General features: G+C 38.3%; 3 protein-coding genes across 4 annotated transcripts in view; 2 read left to right on the plus strand and 1 right to left on the minus strand.

The window, feature by feature from the left end:
- FGD4 (FYVE, RhoGEF and PH domain containing 4) overlaps window positions 1-19,733 on the plus strand; it is a 208,799-nt gene that overhangs the window by 69,736 nt on the left and 119,330 nt on the right. The gene's annotated exons all lie outside the window — the stretch shown is intronic.
- LOC308625092 (small nuclear ribonucleoprotein E-like) lies at window positions 3,949-4,882 on the plus strand. Its single transcript, XM_081249004.1, has one exon. The coding sequence runs from the start codon at window positions 3,983-3,985 to the stop codon at window positions 4,259-4,261; it is 279 nt and encodes a 92-aa protein (XP_081105130.1). The 5' UTR covers window positions 3,949-3,982; the 3' UTR covers window positions 4,262-4,882.
- On the minus strand, window positions 11,935-13,511 carry LOC308625089 (14-3-3 protein zeta/delta-like). Its single transcript, XM_081249001.1, has one exon. It carries the CDS (start codon window positions 13,456-13,458, stop codon window positions 12,796-12,798), a length of 663 nt encoding a protein of 220 aa, XP_081105127.1. The 5' UTR covers window positions 13,459-13,511; the 3' UTR covers window positions 11,935-12,795.

The raw sequence follows: 19,733 nt of genomic DNA on the forward strand, positions 1-19,733 counted from the left end.
GTGTGTATGAATAGTATTTTATTTCCATTTTGCTGTTGATGAACATCAATTATTATGTAATAAAAGGTTCTATGAACATTACTGTACATCTTTTAGTGGAATTATTGTGTATGCATATGTTCAGCTTTAGGAGATGTTGCCTAAAGGTTTTCCATAGTGGTTTTAGGGTGTGAATATTCTAGTTCCCCTTCCTAGCCAATACTTTGCTTGTCTAAAAAAATTTTAGCCCTGTAGCAGGTATCTAGTGGTATCATTTTGTGATTTTAATTTGCACATCTCTGATTAATGATTTTTATATGCTTATTGGAGACCTTTTGTGAGGTTCCCAATTGAAGCTTTTGTCCATTAAAAAATAGGGTGGGAGCCGAAAGTAAAAAGAGTGAAAAAGAAACATTTAATATAAAGTTGGGCAGTGATAAGTGCTATTAAATAACAAAGAACAAGGTACTAGGATCGATAGAAAGGGACAGAGATGGGGTTGTGAGGAAGGAAAGACCTACCTGAGAAAGCGGCATCGAAGTGCAGATTTGCATTAATTGTGTTACGGAAGCAAGAGGAAAATCCAGATGAAACGTTCTAGGCAGAGGGAACTGCAAGTGCAAGGGACTTGAGGCAGGAATGAGGTTTGGCAGTAAGAACTTGGCAGGGAAGTAAGTTTTTAAATTCCTACACAACTGTTCAGTTTATGAGGAAAGGGAAGGTCTTTACTTTTACCCACCTCCAACCATACACTCAGTAAGATATTATTTGGCTTTTTTTCTTATTTATAAAGATCAAAGGCTTCTATTCAGTCAGTGGGGTTCCATGTTTGAACTAATAACTTCATATTTGGCCAACTAATTGCTGTATAATATCTAAACACATTTACTGGTGATGTTTTATGAATGTTTATTCAGTGAACATTTATTGAACAGACCTGATTGATTGGATGTATGGAGGAGGGAGAAGGTGGAGAAAGAGTTGCTGATTAAAGCAAAGAAGAAAGGAGTTACTGGAGAGAGTCCTAGGGAACCAGGAGAGTTGGTTGTGAGGGGGCCCAGGAGGAAAGAATGTCAAGAAGGAGAATGAGGTCAGCACTGTCAGGTGCTCCCAGAGAAGTACAGGGGTTCAAGAACTGAATGGCGGGGCTTCCCTGGTGGCGCAGTGGTTGAGAATCCGCCTGCCAATGCAGGGGACATGGGTTCGAGCCCTGGTCCAGGAAGATCCCACATGCCACGAAGCAACTAAGCCCGTGTGCCACAACTCCTGAGTCTGCGCTCTAGAGCCCACGTGCCACAACTACTGAAGCCCGCGCGCCTAGAGCCTGTGCTTTGCAACAAGAGAAGCCACCACAGTGAGAAGCCCGCACACCGCAACGAAGAGTAGTCCCCGCTCGCCGCAACTAGAGAAAGCCCGTGCACAGCAACGAAAACCCAACACAGCCAAAAATAAATACATAAATAAGTAAATGAAAAAAAAAAAAGAACTGAATGGTGACCTGTGGATTTGCTGATTGCAGTGTCCCACTGGCCTTGGTGGGAGTAGGATCAGGTGCATGTTAGACTGGTAGGCTAAGGAGCAACTAACTGGTGAGAAAGTGGAGGCAGTGACCTTGGAGTTCCCACTTTTTGAGAACTGTCAACAAGAAAAGGGACACGATTAGATAGCTTGACAAGAATATAAATGGAGCCAAGAAAGAACTTTTTTGTTTTATTGATATTTTGGGTTTTGGGGGGAGGGGGGGTTGAAAGAGACTTAAGGTTTTTTTTTTTTTTCCCCATAACAGGAAGTCATCCTTTGCTATTCTTGTCTCAGAGTAGACAGTTGTGTCTTCCTTCCCCCCTGCCCCTTTAAACATGTTTAAAACTTCTTACAACTATATAGTTTTCTAGGTATTCATAGGGGGTTCACCTATGTGGTCTGACTGATCTTCTTGAGAGGGAGGTACCAAATATTCATCTACCTGTTTCTTAGATGAAAGCCTCAAAGCTCAGAAGTTGTAGCTGAGAAGTCATTCCCCACTGATAAGTTGTGGGGCAAGAATTTTTTAAGTATACCCTATCTTGCCCAGAGTTTGGAAATCTGTATTTGCAGCATTAAGACCATGATTTGCCCCGTATTCAAGTGGTTATCCTCTGGTTACCCCAAAAGAAAATCCAGGGTGTTTAGATATAATTCATAAGGCAAATTAAGAAGCTTTCCCAAATCCCCCTGCACACACACCCTTCTCACCCACCTGTGCACCCTCATATATACACACACACCACTCATCCTGCATACATATCTCTGCCACACACACAGCCTCAAATGTTTACAGCTAGATACACCTTAATCCTAGTCTCAAAGGACCCTTGCCCACAAAACTAGACTACTTTCCTCTTTCTGGGGTTGGATTTGGGATAAAAAGGTAAAGTTAGGTTAGAAAGAATTGATTTTATGAGATCAGATGAGAGACCATAAATACAGGCATACCTTGTTTTCTTGTGCTTCACTTTATTGAGTTTTGCAGATACTGCATTTTTTACAAACTGAACGTTTGTGGCAACCCTGCATTGTCAGATGATGGTTAACAGTGTTTAGCAATAAAGTATTTTTTAATTAAGGTATGTACATTGTTTTTTTAAGACATAATGCTATTGCACACTTAACAGACTACACTATAGTGTAACCATAACTTTTATATACATTGGGAAACCAAAAAATTCATGTGATTTGCTTTATTGCAATATTTGCTTTATTGTGGTGGTCTGGAGCCAAACCTGCACTATCTTAGAGGCATGCCTATAAATCCGTAGGTTTCAACTGTAAGGATTCAGTTGATCATTCAGTTTTTGCTGAATTTGCTTTCGTTCCCAAAGGAAACCCTGTAGAACTTATGCTAAACAGTTTTTGCATAGCTTTGATCTAGAGCAATAGATGTTTGTATGTTTTGGTCCTTCAGGATAATTTTTGAGTTGTGGGGATTAACTGTTCAGCATTGGATTTTATGAGCACAAAACTGGGATTGACATAATTTTCATTGTGGCCTGATCTCAGCACCTAAAGTATAAAAAAGAAGGTTCATAATGTTGATATTTTGATAATTTTTACAGAGTGATGTTTGTGTGGTTTATCTTTTTCACTTACCTAGTGCTAGACATCTATAACAGTTGTTAACACATTTCCACCCCTCACCTCTCAAAGAGGTGAAAGTGTTTGTTGTGTGAACATATTAAAAACTCATCAAGAGAAAGGAACCAGTGTCTCCTTTTTTTGTCTGTAGAGTTTAGGTTGGAACTTTGCAAATTGTAGATCCCCAATAAGTCTTGTTTATAGAACATTCTTTGTTCTTAATCCTTTTTCCACTTGTCACAAATATTTGTAAAAAGATAGTTACTAATATAATTAATGTATTAACATAAATATATATTATGTTATATATATGTACTCCCCAAAGAGAGTCTTCACTTTCATATATTTCAGAAAGTTTCTTAGAAAAAAGAATTAAAACATCTAGATTCTGATTTAGATGCATCACTTCTTAAAAGAATGTGGATAAGAATGAAGAATGGGGAAGGCAACAGACTAGGACACAGATATTTGTATACTTTCCTCCAGCCTCTGTTCTAGAGTCAACATTAAATATCTGGAAAGAGAGGGAATATTAGCCTAATGAAGAGAACAATGATCTCATGATGTGAAGAATTGGATCCCATTATTCTCATTTGACTAAGATCCATTATCTTTCTGATTTTAATAAAAAAAATATCCCTGGGGCATTGGTAGAACTGGGTTAGAGTCCCAATGGTTGGACTTTGACAAAAAAGGACTAGAGACCCTCTGACATAGACTTATCTTCAACACTTGTTTTCTTTGCATTGTGGTAGCCGGGAAAAGAAAGTACTTCCCTGATATGCTAACCATATCAGAGGAATGATGGGCAATTAAAAAAAAATGCTTCCGATTCTGGAAGTTGCTTTTTGAGGTAATGTGCGGGATAGTGTGGTCTTTGTGAGCTTCCACCATGACGTACCGGGGCCAGGGCCAGAAGGTGCAGAAGGTGATGGTGCAGCCAGTCAATCTCATCTTCAGATACTTGCAAAATAGATCTCGGATTCAGATGTGGCTTTATGAGCAAGTGAATATGTGGATAGAGGGCTGTATCATTGGTTTTGATGAGTATATGAACCTCGTATTAGATGATGCAGAAGAGATTCATTCTAAAACAAAGTCAAGAAAACAACTGGGTCCGATCATGCTAAAAGGAGATAACATTACTCTGCTCCAGAGTGTCTCCAACTAGAAATGATCAATGAAGTGAGAAATTGTTGAGAAGGCAAATACAGTTTTTTTAGGTGTCCTTTGTTAGGAGTGTAGTTCTAAAGCATTTATTCATATTGTTTTGATCACCTTTATGTTGTTACCAGATGACAGTAAATGCTGTGGGATTGTTTTTATTAAAATATTTACATTGTTTCCTTAAAAAAAAATGCTTCCATCAAATCAGGCTGGACTTTTTACTCCATCATTGTTTTTTGTTTTTGTTTGTTTTTTGTTTTTGGCCACACCGCGTGGCTTGAGGGACATTAGTTCCCTACCTGGGATTGAATCTAGGCCACAGCAGTGAAAGCACCAAGTCCTAACCACTGGACCGCCAGGGAATTTGTTACTCCGTCGTTGTTAGCGCCTTGCAAACTGGGCAGAGAAGTTCCATTTATTTCAGTGTTTTCTTTTGCTTGTTAGGTACTTCGTACCTTGCAAATATATGTTTGCTCTAAATCATCTTCATAGAACTAATAGAACTAATTGCAAAACAGTCAAATAAAAAAAATCTTACATAGAATGTTAAGCAAAAATACAAAATTCTTGGTACACACTGAAAATATCTCAGAAAATGTCACCTTTTTACAGACGTTGCATTTTGTGTTTTAGTGTCTGTGACTGGTTAAATCTGTTGTTTAACCTGGTGCTTCTTAGGCTTACATGATAAATTTATCTCCAGTTAGGATAGGTAACTTGAGTCTGTTTCATAGTCACGGACAAAACCCTAACAATATCCAGTCACTTTTCAGCAAGAAAAAGAGAATGTGGTGAGAACTGAGCTGGTGGTAATGTTACTCGAAGTGCACCTGCACAGGGCATCTTTGTTGTGGGTACAATTGCCATCTCACCTGGTACTTTAGTAATACCTCCTGCTCAGACCTTTCAGTCATACTACACCTAAGGGTCGTACCCAGAAATTTTTAGTATGCCATTTCATTTTGGAAAACAAATAAATATTTGTTCTTGTCCTTGCTGCTCTAGCCCCTTTCTCCTTTTCTGCTGAAACCAGTAAGAATGAGGAGGGATCCTCCTTCCTCCAACATTCATTCTCATTAGTTTAGAATAGAAGAGATCTTTGAAGATGATCTAACCTAGTGCTCTCTTTCTGTGACTGAAGTGCACAGGACCAGAGAGGGCAATGGCTTGCCATATCATACCAGTGGTTAAGCAGGGACTAGGGTCCAGGTTTCTGAATTTCTAATTAGGGAGTCTTTCTGTCATTGAGCTTTGTAAAAGCTAAGGGCTTAAAAACATTCCAAAAATATATGCCTAGGTATAGATTCAATAGTGAAGGGAGATAGGGGAATACTCCCAAGGTTATTTGATCACTGCTCAGCTGGCACAGTGGCTACTTATAACAAGTTTTAGGCAACACTGCGGACTGCCCAGTATTTGAAGAAGATAAATTATCAGGCCTCTCTGCTTCCAACACCTTTTTATCTCGAGAACCTTTATGGGGATTATTGGCTATTTGACACGTGTCCTACAGCTTAAGTTTGGGGACCCTATTATTAGATTCTGAGCAGTGTGGCTTGAGGTGCTATTGTGGAGACAATGTTAGAACAGCCAGAGGTGAACCTGGAGCTAAAGAGGACACTACTACTTATTTGCCTTTCTTAGATCTGCCTTTTTTTTCTGAGTAATTCTTACAGAATCAATTTCCTAGAAACTATAAGCCAGATTCTTTTTAGTTTTTTTTATTGTCTTGATAGTTAGTAGATCCACCCAAGAACATAGTGGGGTGAACACTGAAAAATATGTGTAGGAAGAATAAATATTATTTTTAGAAAATTATCATTTATGACATTAAAAATTTTGGAAAACAGAGAAAGGAAAACATCACCAACATTTCTTCCTCACAGCTGCTCTTATAATTTTGAGATATGGAGGTTTAGACTTTTCTTCCTAAGAATCTTTTCTTTTTTATGTAGTTGTTCATAGTGAGTACTCAGTTATGTATTTTTTTCCCCCTCTACTTCCAGGAGGTAGTGTGGCTTAATGAACAGGCCCAAGCTTTGTTCTTACATGAGGTTCTAGTCTCAGCAATGAGATGTAGGGCAAAGAACTTAGTTTCTGAGTCTGTTTCCATAACTGAAAAATGAGGATAGTAATACCTACTTCATAATCTCTGTGAGGTTTAAATAACATATATGTAAAGTGCTTATTATAGTTCCTAGCACATACTAGGGACTCAGTAAATAGAACATTTATTATTATTTTTTATAAATGTATTTATTTTTGGCTGCGTTGGGTCTTTGTTGGCTGCGTGTAAGCTTTCTCTAGTTGTGGTGAGCAGGGGCTACTCATTGTGGTGCACAGACTTCTCACTGGGGTGGCTTCTCTTGTTGCGGAGCACGGGCTCTAGGCGCGCAGGCTTCAGTAGTTGTGGCTCGCGGGTTCTAGAGCGCAGGCTCGGTAGTTGTGGCGCACGGGCTTAGCTGCTCCGCGGCATGTGGAATCTTCCCCGACCAGGGCTCGAACTTGTGTCCCCTGCACTGGCAGGTGGATTCTTAAGCACTGCACCACCAGGGAAGCCCCCATTGTTATTATACCATTCACATTTCCCTTATGCCATATAGTCTTTGTGACCATATTTTTATTTTATTTTTAAAAATTTTTGGCTGCACCCTGCAGCAGGTAGCACCTTAGTTCTTCGACCAGGGATCAAACCCACTCCCCCTGCACTGGAAGGCGGAGTCTTAACCACTGGACCACCTGGGAAGTCCATGACCATATTTTTAATAACTGCATGATATTCTATCAAGTTGAATACATTATTTGCATAACCATTCATCTATTATTAGATTCTTAAGTTGCCTCTAAATTTGCCCTAGAATAAAAAATTCTTCAGCAAGCTGTTATTCATTCAGCAGATTCAGTAAGTACTCACTGTGTATAAGGACCTTTGCTTGCCACCAGGAGCACAAAGATCAGAGTGGCGCAGTCCCTGGCTTTGAGGGGCTCTCGGTTTGTAAGTGGAGATGTGTGCAGAGAACTCTGGGCTGTAGTAAACACTGTCACTGTCTAAGTTACTGAAAAGGTGCTGAGGAGAAGAGACAGTGTCAGACTCTGCCTGGAGAGCTCACGGAAGGGAGGAGAGGGTTGTGGGAGACGAATCAAGTGAGTTAATGGGGGTGAGGTGCAGGTTATTAAGGGCTTTTTAAGCCCTCATACAGAATGGAACTTCCATCCTCAGTGCAAGGGGAAAGTCAGTTTTGAGAAGAGAATTCTCATTATCCGCTTAGGTTTTATAGCCTGTACAGGGCAAAGTGGAAGCAGAGAGTTTAATTAGGAAATTATTAAGGAATCCAGGTGAGAGGTGGTATGCCCTAGACCAGGTGGAAGTGGTGGAGGGGCCATATTAGAAGTGGCCATATTGGAAGAAATAGCCCATGTCATGAGCTGTCAGGTTGTATGTGAAGATGTCAGTGAAAGAGAAAAGTCAAAGATGGGCTCTCAGGCTTTCAGCTCGAGTGACTGGAATGTTGGAGTTGCTGTTTCCAAAAACAAGGAAGGATTCAGAAGGAGCAGGTTTGGGTGAGAAATTGGGAGTTGAGTTTTGGGATGTTATGTTCGAGATATTTATTAAACATTAATCAGGCAGAGATGTTCAGTAAGTAGTTAGATGTAGGAGTCTGCAATTCATGGGGAAAGAGATTTGTCCTGGAGTTATAAATTTGGGAGATAGCTGTATATTTATAGTATTTTTAATATGTTTAAAAAACTTGGTACAGTTATTTTACCCATTTTTACTCCTCTCATAGAATTTTCATTGGTATTTTCATTTTTTTAATTCACATAACTTTAGAGTCACTTTGTTAAATTTATTTCCTAAAGTATGTTGGAAATTTTACTGGAAGACTATATATATATATACACACACATATATACATATATATGTTTTATATATATATATACAAATTTACTAGAAGACTGACTATCTGGTAATTTGAGAAGAATTGGCATCTTTAAAATGGATCTTTGCATCTAGCAATGCATTATTTCTCTCCATTTAGTTTTATTTCTTCTGATAAGAGTTCATTTCTTTGTTCCCCAAATAGTTCATACACAGTTCTTGATAATATTATTCCCCAGTGTTGTGTGCCCTTGTTAGTAAATTTCACCAGTATTCTGATAGTTTTTGCCTTATAAAGGAATTATATTGATATATTTGGCCACATCACTAAATTTCGGGTATTATAAATAATATCCTTGATTTCTTTGAATTTATTTTTCTACAATAGAACTGTATCATTTGCAAATAATAATCTTGTCTTTTTCCTTTCAACATTTGTGTCTCATTTCTGTTCATACCAAGAAAAGAAGTCCTAAATTTAGGATAGCGGGTAACCATAGAGTAATGAGGTAATAAAGACCTAAAGGTCTAGTCACAGCTCACAATTTTTGTTTTATTTAGTTTTTGCTTTAAGCTTATATCCTAATTATTTCTTTTCCTTGCCTTTAAAAAATTTATTTCTGATGGATTTATTTTGAGTGCTTAGAGTTTATCTGTTTTAGATTTATGCATTATTTCCAGTAGTTGGTTTAGGTGTGGTATATATTTGGTTTTCAGCCATTTTGCTCTTCCAAGGACGTATTCTCTGATTCCTTGAGCACCACGGATTGGGGGAAAGCTCTTTTCCTGCTGAATTGACATTTAGCTTTCATGGATGCAGAAACAAATTAAACCCAGTGGAGAGTATGTAACCAAGAGATTTCAATCCTATAATTGCATAAGGCCCTAATGAAAATTTGAAGTTTAGTAGCCTCTCCCTCTCCTTCCAAATCAACAAAAACAGTAAAAGTGAATTTATATAAGTTTAAAAAAATTATTACGTGTACATTTGTAAGACAATTGATTTTGAAAACTTTATTTTCAAACTAAGTTTGGCAAATTTGAAAATTTTATTTAAGAAGATCTAAATACAAAACCAGTTTCACTTCTGATGTGGTTTGTAAATCAGAAAAGAACTTACTGATACAGCTTAGATTTCTGGAATGCGTTATCTTGAATTTTCAAGTTAACTTTCAAGTTTTATTTTCTCTTTGTCAAGTTAAGCCTCATGTGACCTTTCTCCCTGAATGAGCAGTGGACGCTATCTGACATGTTAGGACTTTGTACCTCCAAGGGTAGATTTACAGGACAGCTTTTAATTGGCCTGTATTGCCTTGTTTAAATAGCCAAACACCTGCTAGGCAAGCCCCTGCTCATGTGAGTGGCTATATGTTGTTCCTTCCTTTAGGATTTGCAAGGCTGGAGCACAAAGACAGCGATTGTTACCCAATAAGCAGTAGTCACACACTTCTACCAATCGCCTTAGGAGGGCTGGTTACCATGGAATCCACCATCTGTTCACTCCCCGCCTGAATGTGATTATCCTTGCTGGGCTGGAAACTGGGAGCGTGTGCTGTGTGAAATTATCTGCAATGGACTGGGTTAATGGGAGGCTAGATTTGGCTCACTAGAAGAACAAATGAAGGGAGTTTTACTTCTTAACCATTTGTGACTTCTAACCAAGAGGAATAAATTCAGCTTTTTATAAGGTAAGTAATCCTAGTACTGTGTATCCAGTTTGTGCTACATTTGGTGTGGGGCATTATCTCTATGTGGTCCAAGGAGAGGGAGCTATAAGCTTTTCTGGAAGGAGCCTCCAGCATTACACACTTCTGTTGATTGATTTTAAGCAGCTCAGTTATACCTATACAATTACAAGTTGATGTTGGAAAAATGAAAGAATTGTTCTTTAATCTTTAAAATTTTTTCATGCCTGTGAAATTGTATTATGACCACTGAAATTGGCAAAAAGACCATCATTTTAAATGGTTTCTCAGAGTGAATTGTACCAATATGCTTTTTGAAAAACACCCATGACCACAACGTGTTCAATGTCTTCTTCAAGTAAAAAAACGTCTCAGGTCAGGGACATTTGTAAGTTATGATTTTATTAATCATTATTCTGGCCCACATGACTGACCTACTATTACTAGCTCATGTTTTGTAATGTGATGTTTATGCAGTTTTATTTTGCAATGCTTTTGCACAAGTTTCAAGGGCCTGAGCATGTGGAAACAATGTGACAGTGCTTTAACGGCAGGCATGTAGGCATAAGTGATAAAGGAAGGGGCAAAGCTAGGAAGATCTGCTTCTATTTCAAGGGCTGCCTTTGTTTTTCTGTTTGAACAGCCCCTTAAAATGTGTGGTGCATATTGTAAGCAGTAGAAGGAGATTTTGGTGCTAACAAATGGATGACTGACATTTTTCTGTGTGGCTAAGAGGTTGGTAGCTCAAACAAGGGACTTCTATGTCCTTTGTAAAGCAGCATTGTATCCCCTTCCCCAAAACTGTGCCCTAAAACATGAAAGTGAAAAACAAAAAGAGTGCTGTCTATACTCTGGATACTTCTTTTGTGTAAGTTTTCCTATCATTTAAACCGTAGCGCCAGGGATCTGTGAGTCTAGCTGGGTCTGCCATTTTTATTTGATATAGGAAGGGGTTGCAAGGAGAGGATTTGCTAATGCAGCTTTAGTTCCTCTAATTCTGCTGTTCTGCTGTCATCTTGGACATTCATGCCAGTGGGTCAGTGGCTGCCCAGAGAGCTAGAAAAGGTCATTGCCAACAGGCCCTACTTGTTTGATTTTCTCTTTTTTTTTATTATTATAATATAAAATTAGATAACCTTGTACTGGTCAAGGACTCATGTTCTTACTTCAAGAACAGGTTTTCAGGCCTGACTGCTAATTGTGGGTTCTTGGTATTTATTGTAGTTGACTTATTGTAGCTAAAATTCTTACTTTCTTTTGTGCTTACTGGTCTAATTAATACATTATATTATTCTTATTATTCTGAAGTTTTTTAATATGCAAAATTAGATTAGGTGCATACTAGCTCTAAAAAAGCATCTTTTTCAGTAATAATAGATATGTATCTGCCTGAAAATTTCCTTGGCAGCATCTGTAAAAAATTTTAAGTGAATGTTGTAATATTTGGATGAAATTTTCACCCATAAAAACAATTGTTCATAAGCAATATAAGTTTGGGGAGGAAATGAGATAATTTAAGAACATTAGGCTGTTTATGTTGCCTTAATTACCTTGTGTCGTAGAAACCTGAAAAAGCCTATGAGTGAATGGGTATGAAGTGTGTGAGCATCTGTGTGCCCGGGATGCAGTTGAGGTGAGCTGGGCAAATTAGTACACTTCTCAAGTTCTCTAAGTGTTTGTGAATTTCCTTACTATTTTGATTGTTACTAAGTTAAAGTTATAAGATTGTGTTTTTTTAAGTGGGTATTTATGTCAGAATGTATCCCAGTATTTTATAGGTATTGGCAGGCATTTAATCATTTGTTTTCACTTGTAAATATGTTTATTAATATGTTTCTTTTTTTTGAAAAGTCTATTCATAAAACTTTTATTCCACTTACATGAACTTAATACACGTGTTCTTAACAATTATGCTTGGATTGTTCATGAAAATCTCATAAGACATTAAACAAAGCTAGCCAGCATCTCAAGTTATTTCCCTGTTAACTATTTTTACAGCACATGCATGTTAGGCAAGTATCAAAAACACACACACAAAAAAAACCCAAAAAACAAAACAAAAACAAAACAAAACAAAAAAAACCCCACAAAAGCAAAAAAAACCCCTAAAAATGTTAAATATATGGGTTTTTTGTTTTACTGCTGCGCTTGATATACATGAAGTAATGAATATCAAGCAATTCATTTTTACTGCATCTTTACTTGTACATTTGTTCTTAGGTTGCCTAAAACATTTAAATACAAATAAAATGAGTGTAGCAAAAATAATGAAAGCAAACAGCAGGTAACTTTACAAATAATGGAATGTGAACCGTTTCTGCCCTTATCCAGAGTAAATTGGGTCACAACTAAAGGAACACTTCTGTAGCTGTAGTCAATGGTATGCACATTGAGACTGAGTATTCCACAGATAACACATGGTTTAAACATGTAATATCCATGGGATATCTATTTCTACTATAGCCTTATAAGTGCTCCAAACCTTAAAGTACCCACAGCTACACCTGTGACTGGAACCAATTATCCCTTTTATTCCCCACCAGGACAAACCAATACGAGGCAGTTTTCTTTGCTTAGACGTGGAAGCAGTTTTAACCCTGGCCCTTGTGAAGCCACAATGTACCAAAAGTACTATGCCAGACATTTATAACTTGTATAACAATTCCACATCCCCATATTGGCCACCTCAAGGTGAGAACAGGTAACTCCCTAAATGTTAACTGGCTCTACTCCCCTAATCTTAAACATAAAAACCACATGGGAAATACAGAAATTCAAATAGAAGTAACATAAACCTGCCGTAAATCGTAAACAAAAAACTATTTGTGGGACAGCATGGATGACAAACGGTCTACTGTGTAAATTTTAGAATGAGGCAGACAAAAGTTGGAAGGCCTTTTAATTTTCCCCTCCTCCTTCTTCAGCTTCGTCTCCTTGGGTATCCGATATCCACAATGTCAAGTTGTCTCTCTGTTACTGCATTATTATGAGTGTGCTGTCTTTGTATGACTCTTCACTTAATGTATCAAGTTCAGCAATGGCTTCATCAAATGCTGTTTTTGCAAGAGAGCAGGCTTTCTCAGGGCAGTTCAGAATCTCATAATAGAACACAGAGAAGTTAAGGGCCAGACCCAATCTGATAGGATGTGTTGGCTGCGTTTCCTTTTTGCTGATTTCAAAAGCTTCTTGGTATGCTTGCTGTGATTGATCCACAATCTCTTTCTTGTCATCATCAGCAGCAACTTCAGCCAAATAGCGGTAGTAGTCTCCTTTCATTTTCAAATAGAAGACTTCGCTCTCTGCTTGTGAAGCATTGGGGATCAAGAACTTTTCCAAAAGAGACAGTACATCATTGCAGATACCTCTTAGCTCGGTCTCAATTTTCTCTCTGTATTCTCGAGCCATCTGCTGTTTTTTCTCAGCACCTTCCGTCTTCTGCTCAATACTTGAGACGACCCTCCAAGATGACCTACGGGCTCCTACAACATTTTTATAAGCAACTGAGAGAAGATTCCTCTCCTCATTGGATAATTCAGCTCCTTGCTCAGTTATAGACTTCATGCAGGCCGCCATGTCGTCATATCGCTCAGCCTGCTCGGCCAGTTTGGCCTTCTGCACTGGCTCATTTTTATCCATGACTGGATGTTCTGTGTCCGGAGTGGGTGGCGACGGACGGACGGGGCTCAGCAGTCTCCTATTAATGTGTTTCTTGCATGATTTTTCTGAGTAATAAAGAATAAAGCCACAGGGGTGTTCAAAATGTGTTGAAAAACTTTGTTCCATCAGCCACTGACAAGACAAGAAGCTTAGGGTTACACTTTCTGAAATTGAAGAGGAATGGGCAGTGGGACAGTCCCTGAAGCACCTGTGAGTCCCATGACGTTAGTTCCCTCGAGGGGGTGTGGTTTTTGGACCTGGTATCTCTTATTGCTCATGGTGATGTGTTCACTTCGATTCACAAACATTGTCAGTGGTGAGACCCCCGACCATGTCCACAGTCTTGTGGTAACAAGTTGAGAATGTCAGGTCAGCTGTGAAGCACTGCTTCCTGGTTCCCACTGTCCTTGTCTCTGAGGGTGGAGGGAGGTGCTAGATTTCAGTGCTTTGTGACCCTTCTTCCAACTCTTCAGACTCTGATGGCATGACGCTTTTCAGTCCTTCAGTGCAACTTAAGATTTTACTAAATGGCAAGTTTAGCTTTATGTTTGTAAATATGTAAAGCAATCCTTATTGAGAGTTATTTCTTATAAACGTATTATATAGATGACAAATTGGAAACTCTGAATAAAGTGCCTGGAATGATTCAAATCCCTAACAGTCTGAGTGGACAGCATGTCAACCCACCACTAGTTCGGTACAAACAGTCAAGTCTTTCTGCTTCTTTGACACATTATGCTGGAATGCTGCCTGACTTAACTATTTGAATAAATAGACCACAGAGCTCATAAACAGCCGTTAAATTATTACATTTTTCTTCCTGTTATCGCCACATGCTGTCTAACTTCTAAATTGAGTCTTTTTTGCTTTGGGGATACAGATTTATAATTCATTTTTGCCGTTCACTATTTTCGGCCATGGTGGTCCATTTGGCCCTTGCGCTGGGATGACGGAACACTAGGGATTTGAAGGAAAGGAGTACCTGTTGATGCTGTCATTGCTGATGCTGCTTTGTTCACATGTCCCTGGTATTGAAGCTGTTTGCATAAAAATGTGACTTTTTAAAATAGATGTAGTAACAATTGCCTTCTTTTGCCCTCTCCTACAGTTCCATATTGCCATGGTTTCAAGAAACTCTTAGAATGAGTTAATTTTGTGCATCAGTAAGAATTTTGCATTGCTGTGTTAGATATAGAGCTACAGGGTGTGACACCTGTATACAATGTGCACGTGAATGTTGTAAACTCACCCAAAAGCTATGGCTCAAAGGTGGTTGCATTTGGCAGGATTTTTCTTTCTGGGAGTGTGCCATATATTTGATTATCATCAGTTTCTTCTGAGATATTTCTTCTTCTGTTTTTATACCTGCTCCTATGCTTCTGTAAGATAAAAAGGCAAACTTTCTATAAATTGGCAATGGGTCTATGTAGGCAGCAGCAGATCCTTGGAACAGTTTTGTGTAACACACTCACACCTTTCTCATTCAGTTGTTGCCACTTTAAGCCCAGTGATGGCTTGATAGAGTTGTATGAGGGTATCTAGCAATACCTTATCCTTAGAAAAATTTCATATTTTTACAAATAACCCCTACTCTGTGGGGGCTGTAATTGTTCTATTGTAATAAAGGTGTTGAGTTACTTACTTCCCCTGTAAGCAGTTGTTTCCTTCCTCCATGTCTGCTTAAACCCTGTGCTCTTTTAAAATTTTTGCCGATTTCCTGATCCTGAACCCAGATTTATTTCCATAAAGATGTATTTCCATAAGGCAAACAGATGGAATCTATTAGAGATTTTTTAGATCCCTATTATACATCGCTAGATGTTTATTTTCACATAATTTACAGATTGGGAGGATCTGTCAGAGAAGAATCTGAGGTCCATAAAGATTAAGCAGCTTGTCCAAGGTCACAGAACTTGAGTTGCAAAAACAGCTAATGTTGAGTATTGCATGAGGAATACCAAGATATGGGTAAAGCCAACTGACTTCCTACATTGTTACCTTGATGAGGAACAGAACATTGGAGTATCACCCTAAAGTCTCACAGATGCAATTTTCAATGTGCCCAGGGGGAGGGCAGCTTTGAAAGATGATTCCCTCAGTAACCAAGGTCATAAGAAACATATCTTTTTCATAACTGCCTAAACTTTTTAAAAAAATGTAACTGCCAAGCCACCTAGATGTTTGTGTTTTTTAGTTTGCAGGGTCTTGCCCTTGTATCTGTATCTATAGAAGTAAAATCATGATCAGGATGTTGCTTGGTGATTATGGAGCCCAGAGCAGGTAGGGGTGGAGCACTGAGGAAGGACAGCCTGAAGGACAAATACAGTTCCATTCTAGGGCACACTTGTCCCCTGGTTAGTATATTTCTGTTGTGAGTTAATGCATTTTCTTCTGTGGACATTGCTGGAGACACACAACCTGTGTTTGCTTATCCAGCCTCCCTTCCCTCTGCTCTGCTCACCCCACCCATCTGCTTCACCTTGCTCAGGACCACCCTCCTGCCTATTGAGACATTGCTTCTTCGGCTGTGTTACTATTATCAGTGTTAACCTTGCATTCACTTATCAAATATTTATTGAACATGAACTCTATGCTGGGCAGTGTGGCATGTGTGGAGGACAGGGCATGGAACACAATGGGTGCCAGGGTCTTTAGTGAACTTACATAATAGAGAGGGAGATAGATAATACACAATTAAATAAATGAACAGTGTAATTTCTACTGTTGGCAGTGAAAACCTGGGAGTACTATTTGCTTTCTCTCTATAGGATAAATTTTTCTTTGATCTCTTCCATTCACTCTCTCACTCCTCACATTCATTTATTCAACAAGTGATTAAAAGAAAACAACACTTTATTGAGACATGATTGACTGAAGACTGAACATATTTAATGTATATAACTTGACTAGCTTTGGAGATAAGTATACACTTGTAAAACCATCACCCTAATCTATGCCATAAACATATTCATCACCTCCAAAAGAAGACTTTTTGCATGTCCATCTGCCCTTGCTAGGTTCTGGATAAAGAACATGATTAGAAATGGTCTGTACTCACATGGTGCTCGACTAACAATCTGTTAACCGTTCAGTTGCATTCAGTTTGATTGGTGACACAGTGGAGGGGTGTAGGAGACAGGAACAGGTGATTGACTACAGGTGAAGTGGGCTGGGAATTATAGTCTGAGGCAGCAAAAGCAAGGAGGCATGATGGGCCTGGGAACTGCTGGTAGCTGAGTAGAATTTGAGCTAAGGTAGGGCAGGATTTGAGAATGGAGACCTTGGTTGCATAGAAATTTTTACTGTATCCTGTAAAGAATGAGGAACCTTTGAATAGTTTTAAACATTCAAGGAATAGATCTTCAGTTTTGTCATCTAAAAAGATAACTGGCAGTTAAAATGATGGAAACAACATCCAAGGCAGCCTGAGTTGTTCTTTTTCTCATCATCTTCATCCATAGCAGGCCAGAATTTTTCTTCTTCTATCATTACCACCACAATATAATTAAGTCATATCTTATTCTTGATATTTAGATTCTAAAGTCAGCACATTAAGTAAAACTTGTATAGAGTCCAAAAAGTCCTTGAGAATTCCCTTAGGAAGACATAGCTTTGGAGATCAACTCTCTCGTTAAGACCAATCCAGTATGTGTGTTTTTTTCAGGATTGGAATAGATTGCTGCTTCTTTGCTTTGGCACCAGAAGGAATAATTCCTTTTGTATTTCGGGGTCATGCTGTATGCAGTATGAGGGAGCAGCAGGTTCATGATCTCTCGGTCTCACTCCTACAACAGAGCACATGAGCATCGTTGCCTGAATGACTTAAACTATTGCACCTGTGATTGTGCGCTCTCTTGTGCAGCTGTTTTATATTTGCAAAGCATATGTAGTTCAATTCGAGCCAGTTTAAATACACTTATAACAACTGCTATAATTGCGATACCAACTTTCAGTGTTTTCTGTATGTCAGACAATGCAAAGTACACTTATCATCTCATTTAATCTTTAACAAACATTTGAGATAATTGGAATTTATCCTCATTGAACAAATAAAACTTGCTATTAGATACATACTATTTTCAAGTTCACTAGTAATTAAATGATTAAAACCCTGATCTATTCTGCTTCAATCTCATATTCTTAAAAGCTCAGTTTCAATTAGAAAGCCATTGCATTAACCTAGGCCAAAAAATATAAGAAACTTAAACATCATAGTAGCAGAGTTATATAGAAACAAGATTCCAAAGAGATGAAGGGAGAGAATTAATAACTACTGCCTTTAAGAAGCCTTTAGGTAGTTAGTAGTTGTCCAGGAACATGAACAAATATTTCAAAAAAGAAGAAACACAAATGCCTAATAAATGAGAAAAAAGTTTTATATAACTGGCAGTCAAAGAAATATACAAAATATTCTTTTATTACATTGGGAAAAATTTCCTGAATGGTTATATTTTGGATTGGCGCCCTTATATACATCAGATAACAATGTAACTTCAGATGACAGTGTAAATTGATATAATTTTTTGGGAAACAATGTAGTAATATGTATTATTTGAATTAGAGAACATTTTGTTGCAAGGAATAGAAGAATCCCACTATAACTCAAGAGAAAAGGGGGATATATAGAAACAATAAAAAGGTGTCTCTAGGAGCCAAGGGACAGTAAGTTCATCCAGGCCTCTCAGGAGCCTGGAACCAGGACAGTTACAACTCCATGTCCTTCAGACCGGCCTCTTCTGCATCTGTGTGTGGATGGCAAAAAAACATGGCTACCACAAATCTCAGTTATACCAGTTCTTAGTACCAGTGCCTAGTAGAAATGCAGAAGTTCCAATTACTGATTCCTTGGAGCTAGACTCTGATGGGCTAAGCTTTGGTCAGCACTTACCCTTGGTCCCATTAGAGGAACACAAGGTCACTTGACTTAACTACCTACTCAGAATGTCCTGTGAAACAGGAACTCTTTGAAAGGGGAATAATTAAAACAAGGAAATAGAAGAACACACTTGCTCCATGTGTCAGTAGAGCTAAAGATGTTTATGTCCTTTGATCTCACAGTTCCAGTTTTAGAAATCTACCAGTAGGAAGTTATTAAGTGATCTAGTGAATGATTTATCACATCACATCAGGTGCTCCAGTGGGAATGGGAAGAAATGGGAAACCACTAACATGTTCAACAATAGAAAAATGGCTAAATGGATTATGATTTGTTCATGAGATTGTAAATTATGCAAATATTAAAAACATGTTCTCAAAATATATAGGAAGATGCTTACAATGAAATGTAAATGTATATACATGTTGTATGTATGCTGTACTAGGTTACATTTTATATAATACATAGAAAAAATACTAGAGGGAATTACATCAAACATTATTACTAGATTTTAGAATCACTTTTTTTGTCTTATAATTTTTCTATAGATTTTAAATGATTAACAAAGGCCACGTAGTAATTTTATTTATTTGCTTATTTATCAAATTTTATTTATTTATTTTTGGCTGCGTTGGGTCTTCGTTGCTGTACGTGCGCTTTCTCTAGTTGCGGAGAGTGGGGGCTACTCTTAACTGTGGTGCGTGGGCTTGTCATTGCAGTGGCTTCTCTTGTTGCGGGGCACGGGCGTGCCGGCTTCAGTAGTTGTGGCTTGCGGACTCTAGAGCGCAGGCTCAGTAGTTGTGGTGCATGGACTTAGTTGCTCCGCGGCATGTGGGATCTTCCCGGACTAGGGCTCGAATCCGTGTCCCCTGCACTGGCAGGCGGATTCTTAACCACTGCGCCACCAGGGAAGCCCATATAGTAATTTTATACTTATAAAAAATACTCAAAAAAGCAAATTACAAGCCGGTAGGAAGGATAAACTTGTTCTAGGTAAAGTAATAGTAACCAGTATGAGCTAGTACGTATTAGTGTTACAGATCGTGTAATAAAAAATTAAGGATGGATTTCCTAATAGACTTTTTAAAAGTAGAATGGTCTATTCATGAGCTATTTTCCTATCACTGGTGTTGTTCAAATAGAAATTAGACAAGCATTTATAAGAGATACTCTAGAAAAGATTCATCTATCAGGTATGAAGAATTAGATGACTTCTAAAGTCCTTTTCAACCCCCATGTTCTGTTAGGAAAACAGATTTACTCTGGAATGATTGTTTTAAAAAATTCAATTAGATGTTAGGGGAAGGTATACAAAGCAAGTAGCTTTTGTGAAAGAGATATGAAATTCTCATATAGGAGATGCCAGAGTCTGTGGGAT

This window comes from Mesoplodon bidens (assembly GCF_964165515.1).
Source record: "Mesoplodon bidens genome assembly, chromosome: 11".
Taxonomy (NCBI): domain Eukaryota; kingdom Metazoa; phylum Chordata; class Mammalia; order Artiodactyla; family Ziphiidae; genus Mesoplodon; species Mesoplodon bidens.